Genomic DNA, 25,849 nt, shown 5'->3' on the forward strand with positions numbered 1-25,849 from the left:
GCAGCACTCTTTCTCTCTGCTACAGTATCAAAAATAACCTTACTTCTTTGCCTCAGCTTCTCAGCAAGTACTGAACTGGAGGTCAACTTCAGAAGGGCCGGACCTGAACTCCAACACAGGTTGCAGCATCCCTCATCCTGCAGACACCATTTCTTTGGTCCCTTTTGTTCACTGGAGCACAGCACAAAGCAGACCAGGCTCTTCTCACTGACCAAACTATCCTTCCCATCAACACAATTCTCTCAGAAGCCACAGTCTCGCCCATGCTCTGTTCCATATACTCTGCTGCTATTAGTCATCTCTCAGCCCTGACGAATAAAGCTCTTTCCACATAAAACCCTTTAGGTCACATAAGGTTCTTAGACATAACAGGCAGAAAAATTTCTATTTTAACTTGAAATGTCTAAAGCAGGGAGGGGATTTGTTTCTGGGTCTTCTGTGGTGGTGTTGGTTATGTCTTTCTGTTGGTCCCAATTTACTGCAGTACATGGCTTCATGGTCATTCCTCCTCTATTATCCTGATGAATACTGAAACTAAGAGATTAAAAAAAAATCAAGTTACTAGTCACAAATTCACACATGCATTTTTTGCATTTCTGAGTTTAATAGGGACCTGTTCTAACAGGACTAGAAAATTAAGCATTTGTTGTGAGAATTCAACCCCAAACATGTACATAGTCCCAAGGTGTCCCCTTACAGACGCTGCTTTCAGGAAAGTTATAATCTGGCAGTGAACAATTCAGCTTTGGTCCTCAAACCTTCAGTTGTTAGTGGCTGCTTGCATATGCTATATATACTACATATACTGTAGGCTGAATCAAGCAGTCAATGCCAACCTAAGGTACTTTCTAGACGGGTTCTGGGGTAAGGGATTGGGGCTGAGAGATGCTTGATCTAAGTGTTTAAAACACTTCACAAATTAGTTTAATGTTTCAAAAATGGAAGCCAAGGCACCAAGTTGATAAACCTTTTAAAGTAATGTCTGAAAATATAACCAAGATCACCTGCCTTTTCTTGTTCAAACAACTTCTTTCCTATCTGTAATTCTGTTGATATCATGGTGGCTGTGAAGCACTCCAATGCCTTCCTGACAAGTCATCATCATACATACGCTATTTCTTCTCTCCAGTGCTACTGAAAAATTACCTTTTAAGCAGAAGCAGAAAGATTTAACCAGCTTCTCAAAACATCAGAAATCAGTGTTTCAAAATCTCCAGACATTCTTGAAATTAGAATTTCTGTAATGCCACAAAACACTTCCTACATAAAGACTTCCGTGTATATATATATACACCACTTGTACTTGTATATCTTCTATTGCTTGAATTATATCCAACAAAAGTGAAGTTAAAAAGCTGAATGCACTTTAATTTTGTCTTAAGATAACTGATTAGCTGCCATTCTACTTTAGCTTTGTATTTGTCACACTATACTGTTGATTTTGAAAACCCTCATATCAAGATTTTATTTATTGTGGCATTGCCATGATTTCACAAATACATTTTAAGACATACTATGTGCTGTGACTGACAGAATATATATGTCAACATTGCTTTACCATGAAAGAGTGCTCAGCTAAAGCAGGGGGTAGGGACAGGACCTGGATGACAAAAAACAGACAGTTCTATCACTTGCCCAAATCACTCTCTGTTCTCAAATTACTAGCAGGCAAATTGTTGGTGCCAAATTATATTACAGCCATCAGCAATAACTGAATGCAAGGACAATGCCATGATATCTGGCATTATAGTGACTGACAAATGAAACATGAAAATGAGAGGCTGCAAAATAGAGTGATATTAGCATTTAAACCTTATTGGACTGGTTATGCTGAAAGCAAAAATATGAAAAAGAAAGTCTGTATGACCAGGTGGGAAGCCAGAGTCCTGCAATATTAAAGCCCAGGCTCCCAAAGCAACAGGGGCATTTATGAGTGTCTCAGCACAGTCACGGCAGACAGACACCTGGTATAAATACAAGGCAAACCTAACATAATGATGGTATTTATTTCCAAGAACTCTTGCTGACATCAAAAGCTAGGGAGGGTTGTCATGTTTTCCAGGACACAACCAAAGGTCCAATTCACAAGGGACACACACAGGAACACAGAGAATACCTTGGCCAACTTCAGCTCGTGCAACTGGGCAGGAGAATGAATGAACAGGAAAACCAATGGGGGAGGGCAAGAGGGGAGCGAAAAACAAAGCAGTTTCTCCCGTGCAAGTAACCATACATTAGAGCCTGCTCCTACCCTGACAATAGCTACATGTTACAGCCGTGCTGTTCTGCCATCAGTTTCCCCAGCTGCAAGGCTCAGGGGCAACGTGCATATGATACACATTTAAGCCAAGATTAGCCTACAGGTTTTGGGTAGGGTACCTAACTAAAAGTGTGCACATCTATACAAAGCTCACATATATTTGCTTCATAGAATGAGAGAAAAACCCACATCACCTATTTGAAGATGAACCTTCATGCTGAATTGGCGTACGTACTCACAATGGAAATAAATCCAGCAGAACAGAGCAATCAGATGCTTTTTCCTCTACAAGTCTAGGCTTGTTTTGTGGTGCTTTGGGTGAGGAATGTGTTTTTCACTGGGGCACACATCTTTGTACATCAGTTAGATCACAGGATTCTTATTTTACTTGATGTTTTCCACAGCATTCCTTATAAGAAGAGGTGGGGACGCTGCTTGGTGTGCCAATAATCAATCTGATATAATTTTCTGCCAAGAGATTTACATCAGTCAACTTCAATCTGTAACTCAGAACATGCTTTTATCGTGTCACATCTCAGACCAATTGAATTCATTATCCTACCAAGTAAGTGTGTCAATTTTAACTTCTGAAATGTTAACATTACAGTGAACTTCAGTTGATCCAAGGGACGCATTATCATCTTGACCTACTGCAACTTCACGGTAAGTAATTAATTTCTCTTCAGTATAGCACACACAGTGATCTAAAAATTTCCTGGAAAACAGTCCCCTCCTATTGCTGCCCTTGTAAATACACAAGACTTTTTCACAAAGGAGCTGCATTAATGTCAGACCTGTCTCATACTGCCAGTATGAAACAATCACAGTTTGTGCTTTTGCAAAATTTAATGTTGCTGTTAAATTTTGACAGGTTTTCCAAAGACTCACTCTGGTTAGATGCTACCAATACCTCAGCACACAAAACATCTCTCCTAATAGTTTAGGAATAAAACTCTTGCAGGTTTCTACTCACAGTCCCGCCCCCCCAAGCACAACATGCTCACAATATTGCTTCAGTGATATTTTTTTTCATGATTTCCATTTCCTTCATTTAAGTTTCCTGTAGAGCTTTCTGCCCACAGATGTATTTTAGAGCTCTTTTGTTTATTGAATTTTAATGTGTTAATACCCAATAGCGTTGGGCTCTGCTAAAATATGCATCTAACCCTTTTAAATAGCTAAGCCATTTAATAACCATAATCCTATATCGTGCACTCACAGCACCAAATAGTATCAGAAAAAATAAAGGCTATTCTGTACAGAAAACAGCAGTGAACATAAACCTTACAGATCTTTTTTTCATTTTGGAAAACAGAGATCCCAAATACACCTCTCAACACTGTCCATAAAGAGTAACACCAAGCCTGCTGCAGTTTAAGCACCACATAAGATTTTGCTTTGTTGAGAAACAGCATAAAAGATTTAGCTCCAGGATAATCAATCAGGAATGGACTCAGATGCTGACAGGTTGCTAAGTGATTAAAATCACATATATATTAAAAATGTTTAGACAATATTTTCTTTTTGATTGAGTCGTAATTCTGGCTGTGACAAGGAAAAAAAAAAATCAGACAAGTTGTTGAAACAGATGCCAAAGATTTTATACAAGGAATGTCATGGCTGCTTTCTCTTTGTGCATTAACATGGTAGTAAAGCTACATGCATAAACAGCACACAGGGCACAGCCTACAAACCAAGAACACATTGCTCACCCATTAAAAAAATAAAAAATACTTTGAAGCACAGAATTATGCTAGATGTACAGAGTGTCTTTTAAAAGAGGATTTCTACCTACTCGTATCCTCACTTGGACAACTCTCAGTTTATGGCGGACTTTTGCTTACAGAAATATGAGACAGTCCCCAGTAAACTTGGCCAGTACCGAAGGTCTCCTGGAACATCTTCTAAATCTACTTCCTTGTGTAGGCTGGATGTAGTTGCAAAGGGGCAATCACTTTGTGAATATGTTCTTTCAGAAACAAAGTGAGAACCCACTTGTTACAAGGAAAGTCAGTACGCTTGTTCGGAAGATAAAGTCCTTTATAGCAGTTAATTTAATAATACAGTCTTAAAACAGGGTGTTGGGCACTCATCTACAGAAGAGCACATTTAATAAGCTGGGGACAAAATACCACAGTTCCAAGACATTGCATTAAACTCCAGCCACTCCAAGAGGAGGCAACTCCCATGGTGAAAGAATTCATGTGTATGTAAGCCAAGAATGGAGCATTTTAGGCAGTTTAGTTCACAATGGTCTCTTACTTTGTATAAGTGGAACCACAAATCCACAGTACATGACAGTATAAGTTAGGTTAAGTGGTGCTTTTGATAATAAACTCAGTGAATTCATTGCAGTCCTTTAATAAAAGGATGAAGTCCAGTGAGTGCCAGTTGCAAGGAGCAAAGAAGAAAGGTTCCCATTTTCCAGGTTGATTCGTAAATTCATACGATTAGAAGAAAGATGAGTCAAATCTGTGCAGTTTCTATGCAACCACGTTTGAGAACACAGAGGCTTCAGAGACTACAGGATCACTTAAAAAGTGGGGGAAAAGAAAAGTCATCACAACCCAAACAATTTAAACTTCATATTTCAGAATTGCTTACAAAACTTGTTCTCTTCTGCTCTGGACAAAACTTTTAACTGCAATGATCTGACAATGAAATTTGAAGAAAACCTGAGTACATGAAAATACTGTCAGGGAGAGCAAGACCCTGCTACTTTTTGATCTGGTATTAAAGTTGAAATGGCAAAATCAGAATGCTTTGCCTTGTGTCATATGATTTGCTTTACCTTTCAGAGCTTTACTGGTCTCTACCAAGAGGTCTATTTCAACTTGATTCCTCTTGCACTGCAAGACCATTGCTCATACCACAGTTCAAACAAACTTGCTCATGAATCTGAGTTTAATCTTGCATGGCCAGAAGGACAGCACCTCCAGATGTAGGACTAGTTGAATTGCCAGGTGTAATTCATACATCAACATTGGAGATTTCCTGGCAGCAGAGTCCAAACCTTCCTCACAGGACATCGCGATCAGCAAGACATTCCAAAAGAAGAATTAGAAGGCCATAAGTCTGATCCAATATAGTAAGGAACAACACCATCCATCATTTGAACTAGGAATACTCGAAGCTTCATTAGCCAACCGTATTCTTAATATCCTGAAGTATACATAGTTGATATATATATTTTTTTTTTTAATTGAAATAAAATACACTGGATTTTGGTTTGCTCATTTACAAGGGAGCTCCATCCCTTTCCCAGTTAATTCGAAATTAAAACTAGAGGCTGAACGTAGGCTCATTCCCAGCGTTTCAAGATGGATATAACACGAGAGGAGGCCAGAAACTGGAAACATGCACTCTGGCTGCAACAGGTTAAAAGGTGAAAGGGAGACCAGATATTTTCATTTGTAACCCTGAGAACATAAGGAATTGCAAAGATGTGGAGAGGAGCCTGGGGTTAAAGGTCACCAGGCTTTTTATTGCAGTTAAAGCAAACTCGGACTGGGTGATCCCATCCGCGAGAGGGAACCGCTCTGCGGTCGTGTGAGCATTCGTCACAGAATCCCTGGCCACAGGCCCGACAGTGGTGTTTGGAGAGTTTGATACTGAATTCCTTCCGGCAATTGTGGCAGTGCAGGATTTCATGGTCTGGTACCCAGTATGCAGGTCGGGCAGCATCTTTTACCAGACCTAAGGAGGAAGTGAGGTGGGGGGATGAGAAAGAGGGACAAGAAAATAATCTGTCAACATAAGCACATCAAGAACGTACTCCAGGGGAAGTACGCACCCACTGCAAGTCATACTACTGCCATTAAGGGGAGGTGATCTACTGACAGAATACTTTAGTGCAATGGGTAGCCATTTAAGGCATTCTGCCATTCTCCCACATTCTACCTCTCTTCAGAGGGGCAGACTGTTTCTCCTTAAATAGTGGCATCTTCCCTTATTCAGACTCTTCCAGAGGTTGAGACACTTGCTTTTCCCTATCTTCAGTTTCATGTGTGGCCAGAAAGCCCCACAGAAACGCATGTCCTGTCTAAACTGAGAAAGGGATTTATTCTGCCCTTCATGGACTCTGAGAGGAAACATCCACAAAAGTGATAGCAGGACATGCTGCAGGCAAAGCAGTTGAATGATGATCTGCATAATGAGCAGGAAATCAGGTCCAACAACAGAAGATTCAAATATGAAATGTTTGCTGACATACCTAACTGCCACCCAGCACATGAAAGAACAGCAAACGTTCACTGTACAAGCTCACCATTAAAGATCACATTACTGATTACTTCCCCATCATTACCAACCCGGACAGCTTAAATTTTCAGCCCTCCCCTACAGAAGTACCAAGTGCCAGCAGTATCTGAACACACTTAAAAGGCACTCAGCATCTCTGGAAGAAAACCAAACCTGGTAAAATGCTTTCTAATTGGTCAGTCTTTAGGAGCTCCACATGGCAGGTCACTGCAGTGAATGCATGAGGGGAGCATGAATTACTCACAGCTTGGTGCACACAGATTTGCACAATAGGGAGAAGAGAAAGTGTGAAAGTGTGCAGAAAAAACGCGTTGAAAACCAAGAGGAAACATTAGGCAGAAGAGGCAGAGAGGGCTGTAGAACTCTCAACCAACAGTGACAGCATAGCAGAGGTGCCAGCCTGTCACAAAAATTCTTGAAGTTTAATCAGTTTGAGCACAAAAATGCCTTTAGGCAAAAAATCCATCAGAACAGAACAGAGCTCACCTAAGGGAATGTCCATGGCTGTCACCACTGCTCCAAGTGTGTTTTGCACAGCTTCCCCCACCTTCCTGGCAATAAGTGTCCCCCCTTCCTCATCTGAAGGCAGTTCAGCCACATCTGCATGACACAAGAGTGAAGGGCTCAACACCTACAACCACCACAATTTCTGCCTTACATTAACAAAAACCAGCAGCAAACCCAAAAAGGCATGTTGGAGTCCCTCCTCAGCCTTTATCTCCCACATCCCCAGTCTTGAATTGCAGAGTTTTCATTTTAGCAATAATGGACAAAATACTAGTCTGCTGAAACAGCAGCATCCCTGCTCTGATGTTAGTGCCAGACCATCAGCAGCTGCTGGAAAAACAAAGTAAAGATACAATTAGAAAGTAACTTTGTCAGGGGGTCAAATACCCGGTAGCTCTTTGAAAGATGAGATCTTTCTTCCAAAAGGCATTGAGCTCTTGAGCTTCTCAACCAAAAACTGTATGGAAGCCCAGTTTGAACAACACTGTCTACACTCAGTGGGAATGGCTGTGATCCAGAAATCAGGGGCAAAGACTTCAGGCTGTTGTCCAGGGATAATTCTGTCACAATCCACTCAAAATTACCTAACTGGATGCCCCTGTTTTCATAGCAGTTGTCACACACACGCACTGGTGCTGGTCCCCAGCCTCGCTCAGGCACTGGACGGGTCTTGGAAGAACAGCCATCACAGAAGCCCTCTCCGCAGGCCCGGCAGTGATGCTTAGTGTCGTTATCTTTAAAAGGCGTGTTGCACTTATTACAACTCTAATCAGAACAACACAGAGAGGAAAACTGTTAGTTTCATGTTCCTTAAGTCAAAAATAGAGAGCAGAAGCCCAGGATGCCAAGTCTCAGACAAACTGTGAAAAATATAGTTACACACAAGACTTGGGTCCTACCAGCCCCATAACTTTACCCTGGGGAAGTGATTCAGACAGGCAGGTGTACAGTGGTTAAGCAAATATATTGCTATGATCCCTTCATTCACAATCACAAATAAACACAGCCACATGATGCAGGGCTGAATGGTGGTTGTTTGACCTTTGTGGGGGGTAAGAATTCAGAAGGCAGTTTTCATTGAAGATGAGTGAAAATGAGTCTGTTTCCTGCTAGACACAGGGAACCTTCTCCTATTTGAACTGCTTGATGCTTTTTGCATCTGGTATGAAACCAGAGTTTAACATCTGCACCCACAAAAATAGTACTATCAACTGCAATAGTCAGACTTAATATGTTGTTTCTTCGCTTTGAAAAGACAGTTCATGCAAGCCAGGGGTTTCTGTGATATTGCTGGGTGAGGAGCTCACAAAGAGTAGGGAGAAACAGTCTCTCTAGCAGGGCTGGGCCAACTCTCTGTTCATACTTTCTCTGGATAAGTCAAGAATGGGAAGAGGAGAAAACATTTCAGTTTTCTCAGAATTGTAGGAGAAAGGATTGTTGCAGTAAAACAAGAAACATTTGGAATCTGCAAAGTCCCGTATTACTTAAAGGGTAAGGAAAAGGGGTTTTAGTTATACGAAGCCTTTCTCTATAGCAGCTGCTATTTACCAGGATCTGAGAATTGGGTCTCCAGTAAGCTGGGGCAATCTGGTCTGTCAACCAGGAGGTCACAGCTTTTGTGGGTCCCAGGCTAAGTTCAGATACTGATTGAGCCATGAAATTCATGCCATCCAGCAAACGCTGAGCTGCATTGTTGTTGTCTTTCAGAAATCCATCAGTCTGGAAAGAAACGGATATTTACTTGAGAATAAAAAAAAGGAAATCTTTGGGGTTTTTTAGATGCAGATGGCTCTGCAACCCATTGCTCCTCTTAAACTGGAGGGCAATCAGAAGAAAAAAATTCATCAGCCATGCTTTGAAACAGGGGGGTAGGTCCATAAACACAAAGTGTTCATACACTGGCATCTTAGGCATTTCAAGATAGCCAAAAGATGACTGGAGGCCTTGCAAAGGTTCTTTTGAAGAGCAGAGACAGGGAACAGCTGTAATGAAAGCCAATCAATTTTCTCCATCAACATCCAGAAGAACCAAATTAACACGGCTGCCCACATGCACAAAGACTACCCAGCAACCAGACTTACCCCTGGCCAGACGTGCTCAATTTCTGTCCTCACCACAGTGTTCACAGGATCTTGGTTGCCAAACCAGTACTGCCGGCTACGGTACACCACCCCACAGTTGGGGCACTCAATCACATATCTGCAGAAGAGGAAGACAGGTTACCTCAGTGGTAACCTGAAAGCACTGGAGGTCCAGTGCACCAGGTAGCTTAGAGGCAACAGGGAGCAGAGAGATCTCAGCTGCAGTACTCACCCCGACCAGGCATACTTGGCAAGGCCCAGCCAAGGAGAGTCTGTGGAAGCAGAGGTTTTTGGCACCACACTGACCTCCATCCCTCGTTCATAACAGGCCTGTAAAATAAAGGCTCAACTAAAACTGCATTCTTGAGAATCCAAATGTGGATCTGGCAGCTTAGTTTGGACACCTAAAGCATATAATTAAGATACAGGGGTCTCCACAGCAAAGGAGCACTCATCGGAACTGATTTATAACAAAGCAAAACTACAGTTAATAATGACATCAGGGAAATATTTCTATATCAATAAAGACCATGATGGTAGACAAAAATTTCCCTGTCTCCTGCACATATCCTTCAGAAAAATTGGCTAATACCAAGCAATGGGCATAAGGAAATAGGAAGAGTAGCCACATCAAATATGTAGAAGGTCAGCATTACTCAAGTTAAGAGCAGCTGGCTTCACGGTTTAGCTAGAAAAATGAGACACAGCACAGAGAATTGATAACCTCTCCCAGCAAACATACAAGTTGAACGAGGATCAATTTTTCTTGTCAAGGCCATGAGCACCTCTGACATTTTGAAAAAAAATGGAAGAAAACAGGTACATGCCTATGATATTCCTCATATACTGGGTCATACTTTCCTTTCTCACTCTTCAGATCTTGTCCTTGTATCGCTACTCACCTTGCAAGTGTAGACTCTGTTATCATACTGGTGAGAATATCTGCATCGACTTTTGGATTCATGAGGGACTCCTTCCTTTGCATGGTTCATGCTCCTCTTACAGCCACACCTGAGTATGCAAAAGCAAACCCGGAGTTGTCACTGTTAGATACAGGACAGATGTCACCAAGATTTCAGCACTTATACAGATGCTGTACCCTCAAACCATTTCCACAACTGTACATACAGCAATGACAACATTTATCATTGAAAGGCAGGCTTTTCAGAAGGAGGTGTAGCAACTGTTTCACATACAAAGCAGCACTAACAACAGTTCACTGCAGAAAATGATCGCTGTAGCAAATTTAAATTTCAGAGATTATTTTGGGAAGGACTAAACAAGTTTGGAAATTGACTACAATGGACTTAACAGTGCAGCCTTTGCAAGGAATTGCTGGAAATTCTCTAATGAACATAAGAGAGTAGAAACATAGCACTATATTACATTTGAGAGGAAATGCTTCCAGAAGCATAACCAGCCATAACATCATGCTGCTATACACCTCACAGACTCAGACCACTGACTGCCATCTACTGCCCTTCCAGGTTCAATCTTGGGGCTCTTCCCAGAGAGCTACAAGCCAAGGTCTAATCAAATCTGGAGCTCCACTTAGACATGGTCACTGAACACAGTGGCCAGCCATGATGTATGCTTTAGGACTGTTTATACCATTTAGGTAACAAAAATGTCAGGAAAAAAACACAGGAAATTTCAAGGGATTTATTTAGGCACTCCTTTCTTCCTGCCCCGCTTGCATTTGGGAAAAGATATGGGCAGCACAGGTTTGTAGCCATGCACAAAAATAGAGTAGGTAAAAACCATGCATCCAGCTGGGGTGCAGCAATAACAGTCATCCAATTTACATAAGAGTTGAATTTCAAGATAATTCTGCCTGGAAGTACTAGGTGATGATAGGTGATGTCAGCTGTCAAGATGTCACAGAAACTTTACGTTCTGTGGCTGCAGACCAGAGCAGCACTATTCTCTAGAAGGATGGAGAAGCATTTCTCATCCACTTACCCACAGCTGAGGCACACAGAGGAGCATGTGAAATATTCATCTGGAAAGAAAGAGCTGTGAGCCATCTGGTCATCAGGGATCTCCCCACTGAACCGGTCACTTAGAGCCTGTCAAAGCAGAAAAGAATGAACTGGTAAGGGATGGAGAGCAATGAAGACATTTTATGCAAGCTTTTGCAAGCAAAAGCATGGATTCCTCTACTGGAGGGAGAGGCAAAGAGAGTACACAGCTAACAAATAATGTCTGTCTTACTAACCTGGAAACCAAGACAAGGACTGAAAACCAACAAAGAAGACAGTCTTGCACTTGTTGGAAAGTGACCTGATTACTTGTAAGATACTCTTCTCCTCTCCTCCTCTCCCTGCTTTGAATTTTGTAGCAGAAATGGGTGAAAGATTACATCCACCTCTGTGCATACAATCTGTGCCCAGAATAGTAGGGCTCTTGCTAAAAGGGCTTTGCATTCTGGAAACCTCACAAAGGAAACTCAGAGGATCATTTCTCACAGTACATGAGGACACATTCTTTGCCTCTCAGCTCAGAAAGTGCTGCCCTGAGCTTTCCTCTGCCCACTCAACAACTGCTCTTCTCCGGTGAAACTGCAAAACTGAGACAAAGGGATTTGTACCCTTTCCTGGAAACATCTATTCTCAGATTAATCAGTCCTTAGCGTTGGCATAATTACCTTTTCCAGTTCTTTTGGGTGTTATGATTAGGAAAAAAAAAAAAAAAAGCAAGCACTGGAACGAAGCAAATGGTTAAAGCTTTTCTTGATGGACATCTCTGAAGGCATGAGGTCTAACTGAAACTCTTACTACAGGTGAGGTTAATATAGTGGCTGTCTGCCTTTCTCTTCCTTCCTCTCCCTCACAGGGTTGGGGGTGGGTGGAGTGGGTGCACCTCTGCTGTCCTAAAAAGGGTTGGCTGCAGCAGACGTGTGTGTATCTCTCTCATCATAACTTCCCTCAGATAAGATCTCTATGTAGACATTTGATTTCACATTATTTCAAGGAAATTGGCTTTACATTCTCTTTCAAGCTTGACTGATACTGGACAATGAATTTAAAAATTAGAGGAAGTGGACATAGATCTCTAGGAAGCCTTATGTCCTCAATAAGTGAAGCAAAAAAAGTTAATTTGTCAGTAGTGATCTTAACACAGCAAACACTCTACTGGACATGAATTTAAGTATATTAGCATCTATATCTGAAACCAGATTACTTCACTATTGCGATAAAGTCCTAGAAATTAAACTGAAATTAACCACTCCAGCTGTTTTCCCCTTGCTGCCTGTCTGCTCCCTAATGCATACATGCCACCCTGATACTTCCAGTGCTTCAGCTACCACAAATACAGAGCAGACAGAATTATCTGTTCCAACAGCTGTGACTAACATCAGAAAAGACTGCTAGCACTACCTTCTTCTGCAGATATGCCCCAGCTCTGCCTGCCCCTCCCTGATGACAGCTGTGCTCTTCAGGCCAAAGAAAATATGATGTTAATCAGGTAGTGGTAGCAATACAAGTGGAAACTTGTAGAAAGACTGCAAATTTAAAGCCCCCAAAATCCCTCTGACACCCTAGCAAAGTGAACTAAGAAGACCACTCATTCTGAAGTAATACATCATTTGGCTTTATCCCATCCTGTTCCCTAGCTACCAGCACATCTCCTAGGCCTTGGGTTACGCTAAATTCAGTGCTAGGTTTTGCCAACTATTAACTCCCTCCAAATATCTTGCGTTTTCTCCTCTTGTGCTGAGGCCATCTTTAGGAATTTCATAAAAAAAACTCCTTCTGAGCCTTCTCTTTGTAAATCACTAAGTGCTTGTTACTCACAGCCCCAGTTACTTTTTTCTTCCCAGCTCAGTTTTTTGATTTTGCTTAGTTTTGCTCTACAACTTTTCTTGACCTTTCATGGTCTTTACTAAGGTGCTTGTTAGTTTTCAAGTAAGAAGAACAAAAACTACCCAGCCTCCTTGGCTGTTACACAAAATTATCATCTTCATGGAAGACTTGCTTTATCCAGACACCTGCTATCTGCATCAGTGGTTCATGTGCTCTACCTTTATGAGCTGCAATTGAGTTACTAGCAACAGTGATACAAATAAAGACTGTGACAAACTCTTCTCCACTTACTTTTAGTGCTTTGTAGATAACCCCAGGCTGCCTAGGTGACCGAGTAGTATTGTTCTCCAGCTGCTGCTCCACAGCTCGCCTAAGCCCAGAGAAATCTGTTGGAGGATTGTATGTCCTTGTTCCCTTGTAGTGAATTGAGCTGAAAGCCTCAGGAAAACAGCTTAGCTTCCGAAACCGATCCTGAATGAGCTTCTCAGGAACCTCAGAAGGATGATCTATACATAAGAGTATCAGCAAGTACATAAACAACTGACTGTTCAAAATAATATTTAAATGGCATAGTGCTTTCATATGCAATATAGTTCTAGTTTCCTTAATCGAATCTTCTAATACATCTGGAATGCAGTTATCATTGTATTTTAAAATAAAGAAAAGAAACAGTTTCCAAAAGCAGCCTCTGCTTTGTGACACAAAGCTTTAGATTCTAAGACCAAGTTCCTCAGGTAAAATCAGAGACATGTAAGTTTCCAAACAGATATGCAGATTAAGGAGCAATTTAGGACATAATACAAGGCAACATCATGTCAGCACACTTATTAGTTCTTCTCACCAGATCATAATTTGGTATAGCTAGTACGAGCACCTGGAGGACATGAACCTTACATGGATTGCTTGTTCTCCATGCCAGTACTGTAGCAAGGAAGACCAAGCCTTTATCAACCATTTGTACGTGGAAAAGCACTTCAGAGCTGGTCACATCAGGTCAGACTCCACAGAGCCAACTGCATTCTTCTGCCTGCTTCCAAGTACCTGCTGTACATTTCAGAATAAGGCAGGCCCTTTCTTCCCTGCCCTAAAACTATATAAACACACTTATCTCAGTTATCCATTGAGACAGATGGTTACAGCTTTCTGCGTATCCACATGCTAAGTGGTTTCTTTCCTATTCCTACTGTGACCAGCAGTGATCACAAAAATATAATTTTTTTCCTACCCTGACTTTGCATACAGGTGCAAAGTGTCCTCACTAAAGGCTGACCTGTTGAAACAGTAAATGTCAACAACTATATGAAACTCTGAACTGCTAATCAGCAAACTGGTATGTAAGAAAAGGAACTGCCTTGTAAGTAAGTTAAAAGTTATTAAGAGGTTACTCTAATAATAACCAGAAAGAATGTCAAGTTCTTCTGCTAGCTCAAGACCTCACTGGTTAGAAAAGCCCAAATGAGAATGTGGGTCAGCCAGGACCGCTGTGGTATTACACAACAGAAGTCTCCTATATGTTCACAGATAGCAGGACTGAGCCTCAGCTGTTGCAGGCCAATTCATCATGGATCTTGTTTATCAGAACATCAGAAATGGACCAAATTAAGAAAGGTTTCATCATACCTTTTGAAACATGCAAAAAAAGAGAAGAAATTTAGATCCCTGTATAGTCAAAACCAAAACATGCCATGACTTCCACAGGACAGTGCATTTCACTCAGACATACAAATAAAATACAGAAATTAAATACAAATAGTCAAATGTTACATGAGCCAAGTTAAAAGTACTGGTGAAGAACACTGAAATTGGTGGGAGTAATAGTGTGCCAGGTCTGCTCCTTTGGCCGTATTAGATACCTGCACAGAGAGAAGTGGTGTCAAATCATCAGCTCTGTGCCAGCACAAACTCAGTCCTGACCTCACGTCAGCCTCAGAATGATGTTGGTCCACAGAATTAAAAAAAGTAGAGTGACATTCATCGAAGTCATTATTCTTGCTCCTCCTAGTTTCTACACAGAATTTTATCCTTGTTTTATTTGCAACAGGGTAGTACATATCCTTGCCAAAATCCCAGGGTATCTCAGTTGTGCTGGGTTTGTGTGGCCAGGTTTTGGTAGCAGGGGGGCTACGGGGGTGGTTTCTGTGAGAAATTGCTGCCCCATGTCTGGCAGAGCCAATGTCAGGCAACTCCAGGACGGACCTTCTGCTGTCTAAGGCCAGACTAATTAGGGATGATATTAACACCTCTGTGATAACATATTTAAGAAGGAAAAAAGTTATTGTGCAGATGTAATTGCAGCCAGAGAAGTGCAGAGTGAGAACATGTGAACAACTCTGCAGACACCAAGGTCAGTGGAGAAGGAGGGGCAGGAGGTGCTCCAGGCACCAGAGCTGAGGTTCCCTGCAGCCCGTGGTGCAGACCATGATGAAGCAGCTGTGCCCCTGCAGCCCACAGGGGACCATGGGGATGCAGAGATCCACCTGCAGCCTGTGGAGGAGACCCATGCTGGAGCAGGTGGATGCCTGAAGGAGGGCTGTGAACCTGTGGGAAACCCATGCTAGAGCAGGGTCCTGGCAAGGACCTGCTGACCCATGGACAGAAGAGCCCACGCTGGAGCAAGTTTTCCTGGTAGGACTTACAAGCCTGTGGGGAACCCATACTGGAGCAGCCTGTGCCTGAAGAACTGCATCCCCTGGAAGAGTGACGCACCCTGGAGCAGTTCATGGAGAACTGTTGCCCATGGGATGGACTCATGTTGGAGAAGTTCATGAAGGACTGTCTCCTATGGGAGGGACAGTCCCACGCTGGAGCAAGGGAAGGACTCTTCTCCCTGAGCAGCAGTGGGAACAACCTGGGATGGACTGACCGTAACCCCCATTCCTCATCTCCTTATGCTGCAGGGGTGGGGGAGAAGGTGGAACTTGGGAAGGAGAGAGGGGTGGGGAGAAGGCGTTTTCAAGATTTATTTTACTTCTCATTATCCTGTTCTAATTTTATTGGTAATAAACGCAATTAATATCTCCAAGCTGAGTCTGTTTTGCCCATGATAGTATTTGGTGAGTGATCTCTCCCTGTCCTTATCTCAACTCATGAGCCTTTCATTATATTCTCTCCCCTGTCCAGTTGTGGAGGGGAGTGATAGAGCGGCTTTGGTGGGTGCCTGGCATCCACCCAGGGTCAACCCACCACATCACTTTTCGCCTTCCTCTGCTATATCACCCATATTCGTGATTTTGTATGATGTCCCCTCCTATGGCTGGCAGAACTCATGACTAGTCAGTGCTGATGTACAGCTGGCTAAGAGGATTATTCTAGCTGATCTGGAATAGCCAGATCACCAACAGGAAATGCTCTTGTAGTTCCACAGCCTGGTTCCCAGACTTAAACAAGTGAGAGCAAAACGCGAATCATACCTTTACATGGTAGTAAAGAATGCTGAATGTTCAATGCAACCTGATAATTTCTAGACAGTGTTTAGCACATTGCAATTCAGTTTCTTACTGCCTACTCACCAGAGCCCAGTAGTTTGGTGTACACAGTCTCGTGAAAGATGATGACACCTGGACCCAAAGTTGAGAGAGGAACATCTAGGCCACAACGGGCTGTGGTAGCTTTTAGCTCCTTAGTGAAATGTTTTAAATAAGCCTCCGAGGCATCACCAAGGAATTTGAAGAGATCATTGTGGAGCCTGTCAGCACGAGTACGATAGATGACAAGGTCAGAGATGGCCAGGACCTTCAGCAGCAGCCGTGTTCTCTGGCTCAGGTTCACAGTGGCCCCCAGGAGGCCCTCTGTATCAATTACCACCACTTTGCGGACAGGGTCATAGGCTGCCCAGACACCAACTGTGCAAGACTCTTGGGCTGGAGACGTCTTGAAGACTTCCCGGCCATAGAAGAAAGTGTGGTTAAGGGTGTGAGACTTGCCATCCCCCGTGTTCCCAAAGATGGACACCACCTTTAGATGCTGGTCAGGACTGCAGTCCAGTTTCTTAATAAAGTCTTCTTCATTCCTTACCTTCCAAAATAAAAAGAGAAAAATATTATAACTATGCAATTGGAGTAGACAACACTGAAAACACAGCTGGTTTCAGGATTCACAAGTTTAAAAAGACCAATTATCTCCTCTTCAGATTTCATCATAAGTTGCTGATGCACCAAGAAGTACAAAGCAAAATATTAGAATGCAGTTTTGTAAAACATACACATCAATGTGATTTACTGTTCCATCATGTAGCTGTTTTAGAAGTGATGCCTCACTGTGATTACGTCAGGTCAAACCTCCTGTACTTTACCCCATTCCTTGAGGCAGTCCTTTCAGAGAAGGGAGCACAACTCTCTTCCAAGTCTGACAGAACAGCTACTTGGAGCATGGCAGACTTCCCTAGTAGCATTGGTCTCCTGGCAAGCATCCAAATTCAGGAGAGTGCTTTTGTCACTTTAACTTGCCTCATCCACTGAGGCTGAGCACCTGTTTAGGGAGAAAAATCTCTGCCATGCATCTGTGCTGCAGCCTGTCCTGCTCCCATTGCTCTCCAGCTGATCAATCCTTCAGCTGGAGAGGCAGAAGAGGAGCAGAGAAGAAGCAAAGTTGTGCAGTGGAGTCAGATGCTCAAAGCAAGTCAAACTGGCTCTCACAGAGGTGCCACAGCTATCTCAACAATCCATTTCATAATTTACTGTATTGTACTTCCACTAAAAAAAAAAAAACAAACACAAAAGAACATGCAGATACAAAACCAAAAGGGAGTAGACAGCCTTCAGCAGTTAACTCTCTTTGGCTTTGCATAGATTAAGTGACAAGATCATGCTATCTAGATTAAAGAACAGGGCATTTTTCAGATACTAGAGCAACAGACACAGACAAACAAGCAATGAAATGGGGTTAGGGCTCTGTACAACAGTTTGCCTTGATTTTGTTGCAGAACATGGCCTTGGCTTTCACAGGTTTTATGCTTCTGGCTACAGCTGTTTAGTTGTCCTAGTTAGAGCAGCCGGGAGCAGTTCATCACTGTGTGGGTTTAACTCAAACTGTGTATTCCATACCCCCTATGTCATTTCCCAGGAACTGTTAACAATAGACTATTTGCAGCAGCTGCCCAAAGCACACCTGACCCCCTCAGGCTATAGTTATGGGTGATGTTAACTCCCCTCCAGGGAGTCATTAGCACTTCCACACCCAGCCTGAGGGGTCATGTCTAGACTGTGACCAGCACTCTCACCAACAGGTTTTCCCCCCTCCTTTTACTTTGGACTCAGGACCATGTGGGGCTCAGCACGGGGGCCAACAAACACCACTCTGTTCGTGCCCCAGGGTGCTGGGTTATACATCTGGGTTTTGTAGGTTAAAACCAATTGCTTGTCCATATAATTGTATTATTGTATTATTTTTTATTAAATTGTAACTCTGACTTGTGGTCTCTTTTGAGTTGGGTTCATTTCTCCTGCTGGTTTACCTTTAAACTAGCACACTAGTCCTTGCTTTTTCTTCTTCCAACAGGTTTTATCCATGTATTATGTGACATGGAAGAATATGACAGAAGCACTCTTTGTGAAGGATTGAATTCACTTTCTCCACCCCAATTCCCTCCTCAAGGAATCCCCATCAACTGAAACAACCAGGGCTTCTATCCTGTCTTGCCTACCTCTCAAGTTCTGAAGCTCTTAGCTATTTCCCTCCTGAAAGGACACTTGGAAGGTCTCACGATCCATGATCCAGAGAGCCCATGAGGTAATAAATGTTTTCTTTGAACAAGTTCATTCTTAGATGAGTAAATTAGTTTAAAGCCTACCCAGCCCCATTTGCTTTGGTCAAATCTATCAGCAGCAGCTAGACTTTGAAGGAAAATAAAAGCCAGCCAGTGTACCAAAAACATAAAAAGTAATCAGTGTGCCAGATTGTGGCTGGGAACAGCATTCACAAAATAAAACTGTGGGCTGTGGGGCTGCAGTAGCTTCTCATGGACTCAAATCATTCAAGGAAGCCTCATAGAGTAGAAGAAAACAGGAAACAGAGAAATCAAAATGCTCTCAATAGAATATTTCCTGGTGTCTGTGGGAGAACATGAAGATACACTCAAGTTATAGGCAAACTGAAGAAAGGGTCTGCTTTTTTGGTAGCTGTTATTATTATTTTATTATCATTGTTATTATTATATTATTATCATCAGGAAGGTAGTTTAGATGACAGATGCAATTTCTCTTAGTGTCTCTGGAGATATCTCTGTGGCTGAAAGGAAGCTCTTGGTTCATGAGATAACTCCTAAAAACATTTACAGATTTGACAATATGTTACATGTGCATAAGCAAAAAGGACATGATACTGTCTTCTTCAAAGGGTTTTGTTTTTAATTCCCACCTCCCAAACTTCTAACCATAATGGTGGCAGATCCCTTCTGCCAGAGTCAGTGGCTAGGCACTCCCTGGACAGCACAAGGAAATAGTTTTCAAACAGCTGCTTAAGTATCGGCAGGACAACTAATGACTAAAGTCTTTCAGGTAGCACTGTTTATTATTCTGGTAGCAGTTTGGGAGAGTTTGTGGAAGGGGCTGAGTCAGTAATGTCAGAAGACACAAAGGACAGTAGGGACCACAGGGATAAGGGTAGCTCTGTGATGCATTCCCACCAATAAGAGGCAGGAATCAACTTATGTGGAAATTGTCCTAAGCTGAGCTAATGCAAATGTCCACACCAACAGCTTTCTTTTGCATTCAATGTACTTTAAAAACTGCTGATGCCAAGGCAACATATTGTGGAAAAAAAGAGGTGGATTGCTGAGCCAGACAGAAGAAAAGTTGGTTCCAGATCAATAATTCAGATTACTCCAGCAGAAAAAGTTATGCTACATATCAAATCACACATCCAAAGTACTGAGTTGTTACCCCCTTCCAAGGTTCTAGGCTCTTTCAGGTCTCCTTTCAGGACAGAACCCAGGAGTGATTCAGACAAGCAAGTTACCCAGGAGCACAAGAATACACCAAAGTCTAGCTAGTCCAATGCTGTGTCTTACAGATCTTGGTAATGACTGAGAAAGAACTTAGACACGAAACAAGTAAATGTTTCCTAGCATGCTTTATCAATTCTCAGAAGTCATATAACAAAGGACTTCCTGAGCAGCAGTTGCATCCAGACGCTCATGTTTGGTAGAGAACCAACAGACCTATCCTCTAGGAGGTGATCTAACCCCTTTTAGAACCTAGTCATAGTTTTGGATACTGCAACATCCTTACAATAAATTCCATGTTGGGGGAGAAGAAACAAAACCAAAAAACAAACTAATACAACCAAAAAAACACCTTCCCTTTGAAGTTGCATATGCTTGTATGACATTGGGTGCTCCCTGCTCTTGTGCACTAGTTGACTTTAACCAAGGCTGAACACAGGGATGATGCTCTCAAAAAACCATGCACAACAATCCCCATACCAGCAGTCAAATTTACTTCCCTTGAGCAAGTTTCTTTAAGACATTTAAAGTCAGAGCGGATGTGTACTAATCCCTACTAGGTCTATCAAGTCCCACTTCTCCATTTTGCTTCTCATCTCTAAAGAAATTTGTATGGTACCACCTTCTGCTGTATATGCAAAGGGATCATGTTTCCATAACTCTGTCCACTCCCACATTGCCCAAGAGCTCCAAACCTCTGTTAACAGCAGAGGGTAAATATGAAGCCTTCCTTAAATTGCTCAACAATGTAAATTAAGAATGAAAACTATATGTCTAACCTAAGACAAGAGTCATATCTCTTCAGCCCCTTCCTATTTTGCCATTTCTAGTATCAGAGACTCATTTACACTTTTGTTACAGCTCTTAGAAGACTCTCTTCTAAAAAGAACAGTTTTTACTCTATCATATGGTAGAACCTGGTTAGCTTTCTTTTATAGTTTTAACTACATTGCTTTTAGCAACTGCTATCCAGCTCCCTATGCAGTCCCTTTGCCCAAGCTCAGTTGAACTGAAGGTGAAGGTCTTCAACAAGAAAAAAACAGAACTTGATAGCTAAAGTCTTCCATAAGGAGGGCACAAAAACTCATACCATGTGGCTGTGGAGCACTTAGGACTGAAGCTTCTTTAAACACCCATATTTGGAAATCTATTATACCTAACATAACAAGTTTCCTAGATCTGAGCCCTAATAAAAAGTAGAACCATTTAGAAACAGAACTGCTAAAATGAAACAAGAACTGCTAAACAAGAGAGTTCTTGTTAAGAAACAAGAATTGCTAAAATGACATTCCTGCCTATGAGTTTCTTAGTAACAATGTTATTAAAACAATAAAGTGTTAAAAACCTTAAGAAAAGAAAATCTAAAAAATAGAACAGTTTCCAATGACCTGTACTTGTACAACTTTAAATCTGCCTCTAGGCAAAACAAACACATTAAGAGCATCAGACATTTTTACCACAGTTTTCTCCTCTTAAAACTCTTTATGAACCCTTTAGGGCTTGCTAATATTCATGGAAGTAGTGCACAAAGCCAGAGTTGTGTCACGACACACAATAGCTCAAAACAAAAATCAAGAATGCTTGGCATAGTATTCATCAGAGCGCCTTCATTTGCTAGTCTTACACTGTCATTTTGACTCACATTGGTACTTTTGTTGTTGTGTTTTGAAAACTTACTCTTTGTCTGACCTCATTTTAACAAAGTATTTTTAATAACTAACATACACTTTCTGCAATTGAGAAAGATATCATCATATAAACAATTAAATTTCTGAATCCAGGGTTATCAGGCATGGGAACAGGCAGCCCAGGGAAGTGGCAGAGTCACCATCCCTGGAGGTACTTAAAAGGTGTGTAGACATGGTGCTTAGGGACACAGTTTAGTGGTGGACTTGGTAGTGCTGAGTAAATGGTTGGACTCAATGATGTCGAAGTTCTTTTCCAACCTAAATGATTCTAAAATTATACAACCAGCACATGACAATATCTTCTGATACACAACCATGACATCAATAAAGAGGATATAAATTTAACACTGTTTTCAATGAATGGAAGTATAAGCTACAAGATTTGTAACAGCACATCCAAATGTATACCAGCATAAAATTGCAAACATCTGAAACAAATTAGTCTTTAAGTACAAGCAGTCAAAACAATCAAGTGGAAGAAAGTAAATACTATTTCCCCTAAAGGATTACTTAACACTGGCAATACAAGTAATTCTGCTCACAGTTCAGAAAATGCTTTAAAAAGATAATGCTTACAAGAATTCAAACTAACACCTGAAATCTAAGGGAGAAACAGCAAAACAAGCTAAAATAAAATCTGCAACCTTTTAAGCAGCCCTGAGCTTCTAAAACACAAAACTGAGACAATATTAGGTAACTGATCTTAAGGACAGAGTATTATATCAATCATGAAACCTGGAAACAGAAGAGATCTGTCAGATCTGCACAGCTCAGCACAGACCAGTTCTTTAATATGCTGCTTCTAAATCTGTGTTTTAACTTTAAAAAAACTGAGCTTTATCCAGAGGTAGATTCACACAACAGTCTTATGGGTGCAATCCTAAAGCCCCGGGTCCCACCCTTAGGTCATTAAGTCAGAATTTCAGTGTACATTGAAAACAAGAGAGAAACCTATAAAACAGATTTATTCCTTTAACTACAGCCTGTAAGACTAACCTGAGAAGAATAAGCTCCACCATAATACAGTGCTGCCACCAAAATTCACACCTCTGCAGGGCTCCTCACAATCACTCCTGAAAAGGCAGTGCATGAATGCAAAGAAGTGTAGCTGGCTTACCCCAGCAACTCAAGTGCAACAGGCTATTAAAAAAAGGAACTGGAAACTCCCTGCTTTTGCCCCAGGAGAAATTTTTGTTGATATTCCCAAGTGTTTCTTGTTATCAAGTGAGAAAAAGAATTGGGTAGCTCCCTGCGAGGAAGAGAAACTCTGCTATGAAACCCATTACACCAACAGAGTTCTGAGACAGGCTCTAAACTAATTTAAATCCTGTTTCCTATAAGATCATAGACTTATTCCGGTTGAAAGGGACCTGAGGAGGGCATTACTCCCTCTCAGCTTTGAAGATTTTGATCATAAGCAGATGCTCAAGAAGAATCAAGGCTGAATTTTAAGTCCAAGCAGCTATAGTTTTCTACCTTAGGTTGCCTCCTATACCTTTTGTTATGGATGACTTCCCCCAAAAAAATTCCATAATGGAATTACATAGACATATTTGATGCATAAATACGTGCCTCTAAATTTCTTAGAAGTTTGATGAAAATAAACAGCAAAGTAGAAAAGAAAGACTCTAATAATGTTCCTGAGGAAACAGCATGTTTCATGTCCACCCCATGCACCCTCCAAAATAAAACAGTAAGCTAACCAGTCATACCCCTAGTTGCTAGCTAGTAAGCATGCTGGCTGGTAAATGATAGCACACATACTGCTTCTTACCCAAAAGACAGAAAATGTGGATAAGCATTGGATAATGGGAGGCAGACCTCTCAGAAACTAGACTTCATTAATTCTATGGGTCAAAGAGTTACTTGTTACTATGTAAATGTTTCACAGTAGCTTGGTAAACTTTCCCAAAAGGGCTGTGTCACCAGATTAGTTTATAAAATTGTGTATGTCATACCAGTAGTTACATTCTGGTATTCAGGAGTAAGTTATTAATCATTAATCCGGCAAACACTTAAATATATCAATCATTATCGCCCTCAGTAATCTCCTAGACCTAAGACAAGCTGACAGCAGACACATCAGCATTTTCAGGACTGGAGTCCTACAGATTCTCAAGCCCAAACTGAGGGACCTGACACCCGATGCAAGGAGGGCAAAACAGAGGAGAGGACAGACACATCACAAGGACCTAAGGTTAGATTACAACACCACAGTTCCAGCTGGGTTAGATCTTTTTCCCATGCTGGGTATAGGTCTGGCTCAAGCAAAGGAAAGCATTTGTGTTAGGAGTGTTTCCCAACCTGAAATTTTTTTCCTTCTTATTTGCCTTCACTGGGTTCTGTTGAGATTTGTTATTAGCCTGTGTACATACCCGTGACAATACTGTCCCTGAACAAAATGTCTTTTTCATCTCTTTATCCTGTTCCTTCCCACAGCTCTGGCAAAGGAATTCAGGTTCAGTATTTTCATGGGTTTGTACAGAGCTTAACAGCATGAGTCTCAATGCAGGACCTACGGGTGCCTGCAATGAAGGATGGAGGATGCCCGTGTCTGAAGCCCATGTCTGTCTCTTACAGGACTCTTTCAGAGGCAAGGAGAGAACAGTTAAATCCTGCTTAACAACTCTACCCAAAGAGAAAGATCCTATTTCAAAAGTTTTAAGACAGTGGTGGAAAAAAACTTTAGGGGATGGGAGGTAACCCAATTTCATTGGACTCCTTCCTAATCCAAGAGGCGATATTGGCTGAAATATTGCTATTACCAAATAAGTTACCCTTGTAGATGATTGCTGAGATATATGATACTGCTGAAAGCAGAAATAAGACTAGAGATCCCACTAAACTGCTTGCTGAAAAACTACTTTTGCAAGAACTCAAAATCAATAGTCTTTGAGGTGAATGCAACTGCTGCAAAAATAACACTAACATAACAGTGTCATCTAACTCTTAAAGAGAACAGTAAACAATGATGAAGAAATCATTATTTTGTATCCTAAGTACCTTTCAAGTTCCCCATGGATGTTAATTTGGCTACAGAGCTACCAATCATCACCCTAATGTCATATCTGTAGCAGCAGACCACATCGAGGTGAAGAGACTTATTCATAAGACAGCAAGTCAGTGAGCAAGTTCATTCTATAACTATTAGTCTTCCTCAGTACTAAGAATAGCTAGATTACCTGTGTGGACTACTTTATACCACTGTCCTTGTTAAGAGGGCCATTTACAAACTTACTTATATTACAGTTCCACTCTTCCTATAAAATAGGAACTCTGCTTATTTTCCCAGTTTCAGGTTGTTTTGACAGGCAGACCAAAAGACTCAAACTTCTGCCTTTATGTGATCCTACAGCAAGGCATTAACAACCCAGGTAAAAAAATCAAAAGTCTACCGCAACAACATCTGCAACAACTTCTAGTGACCCCTGCAGCAGTGAGAAAGTGGAAGAGAAGGGACAGAAGGGCTGGAGGACAGCAAACTGACAGTTCCCCTCTTCTTTCTTGAATGTACCCCAAAGCACTTACATTCTCCTCCTGGCAGCACCCAGGAGCCCAAAAGGATTCACTGGATAAGTGCAAAGAGGGGTACAGTGGAGGAAGCACTAAAACACACCATTTTCCCCACCAATACTATTTAGTTCAGGAAATGAACTAAGTTCAGGAACTCCTTGAATGAAACACTGCGTAATTCCAGACTAGCTTGTTACCAGCTTCTCTCACCTGTGAGATGCTCTCCTTGGCTTCCACACCTGCACTCATGTCAGCATATGGACAAAAGAGACAGGAAGCAAGCAAAATACTCGACTTTAATTACTGCCCAAGAGTACTGCATCATGAAGAAGGTGTAAGACTGGTTCCAGGGAAAAGCAATATTTGTATGTGGCTATGTTCAAATTAGCAAAGAGCCAGCCGGAGACTGTTAAAGGAGCTGTGTATTTGTTAAAAGAATGGCTCCTCTCCTATCTTCTAAAAATACCTTTCAAAATACTGGTATATGTCCAGTGGAAGAAAGAACACTCCTAACCAGCAACTGCCAAGTAGTTTTTCTACTGCTTTATTCCAAGGGCAGGAAAACAGTGCACTTTAATGTAAGTGAACTGATAACAGACTGGGATGGGAAGAATACTGAAAAATAACAAAGTATTAAGAGAAAAATTCCTAAAGCGTAGGACAGTAAACTCCCAAAAATACTTTGGGAAGGAAATTTCTCTAAAGCACAAAGAGGAAGAAAACTCATCAATAGCACAGCAACAGTATCAAGGGACAGAAATTACATATCCTGATACAACAGATCACACTGACCT

General features: G+C 41.6%; 1 protein-coding gene across 2 annotated transcripts in view; it reads right to left on the bottom strand.

The window, feature by feature from the left end:
• Positions 1-572: 572 nt before the first annotated feature.
• ZFYVE1 (zinc finger FYVE-type containing 1) overlaps positions 573-25,849 on the bottom strand; it is a 31,831-nt gene continuing 6,554 nt past the window's right edge. For both annotated transcript variants that reach the window (XM_027749197.2, XM_039389079.1), the window contains exons 4-13: positions 16,424-16,928; positions 13,206-13,420; positions 11,071-11,177; positions 10,011-10,119; positions 9,341-9,438; positions 9,109-9,226; positions 8,576-8,746; positions 7,612-7,792; positions 7,007-7,120; positions 573-5,956 (exon numbers count right to left, since the gene is read on the bottom strand). In XM_027749197.2, coding sequence (XP_027604998.1) covers positions 5,724-5,956; positions 7,007-7,120; positions 7,612-7,792; positions 8,576-8,746; positions 9,109-9,226; positions 9,341-9,438; positions 10,011-10,119; positions 11,071-11,177; positions 13,206-13,420; positions 16,424-16,928 — 1,851 coding nt within the window. In that variant the 3' untranslated portion in view covers positions 573-5,723. The remainder of the gene's footprint in view (positions 5,957-7,006; positions 7,121-7,611; positions 7,793-8,575; positions 8,747-9,108; positions 9,227-9,340; positions 9,439-10,010; positions 10,120-11,070; positions 11,178-13,205; positions 13,421-16,423; positions 16,929-25,849) is intronic.

The sequence above is a fragment of the Pipra filicauda genome, unplaced genomic scaffold (assembly GCF_003945595.2).
Source record: "Pipra filicauda isolate LSUMZ 115617 unplaced genomic scaffold, ASM394559v2 scaffold6_size6359152_pilon, whole genome shotgun sequence".
In the NCBI taxonomy this organism is placed as follows: Eukaryota; Metazoa; Chordata; class Aves; order Passeriformes; family Pipridae; genus Pipra; species Pipra filicauda.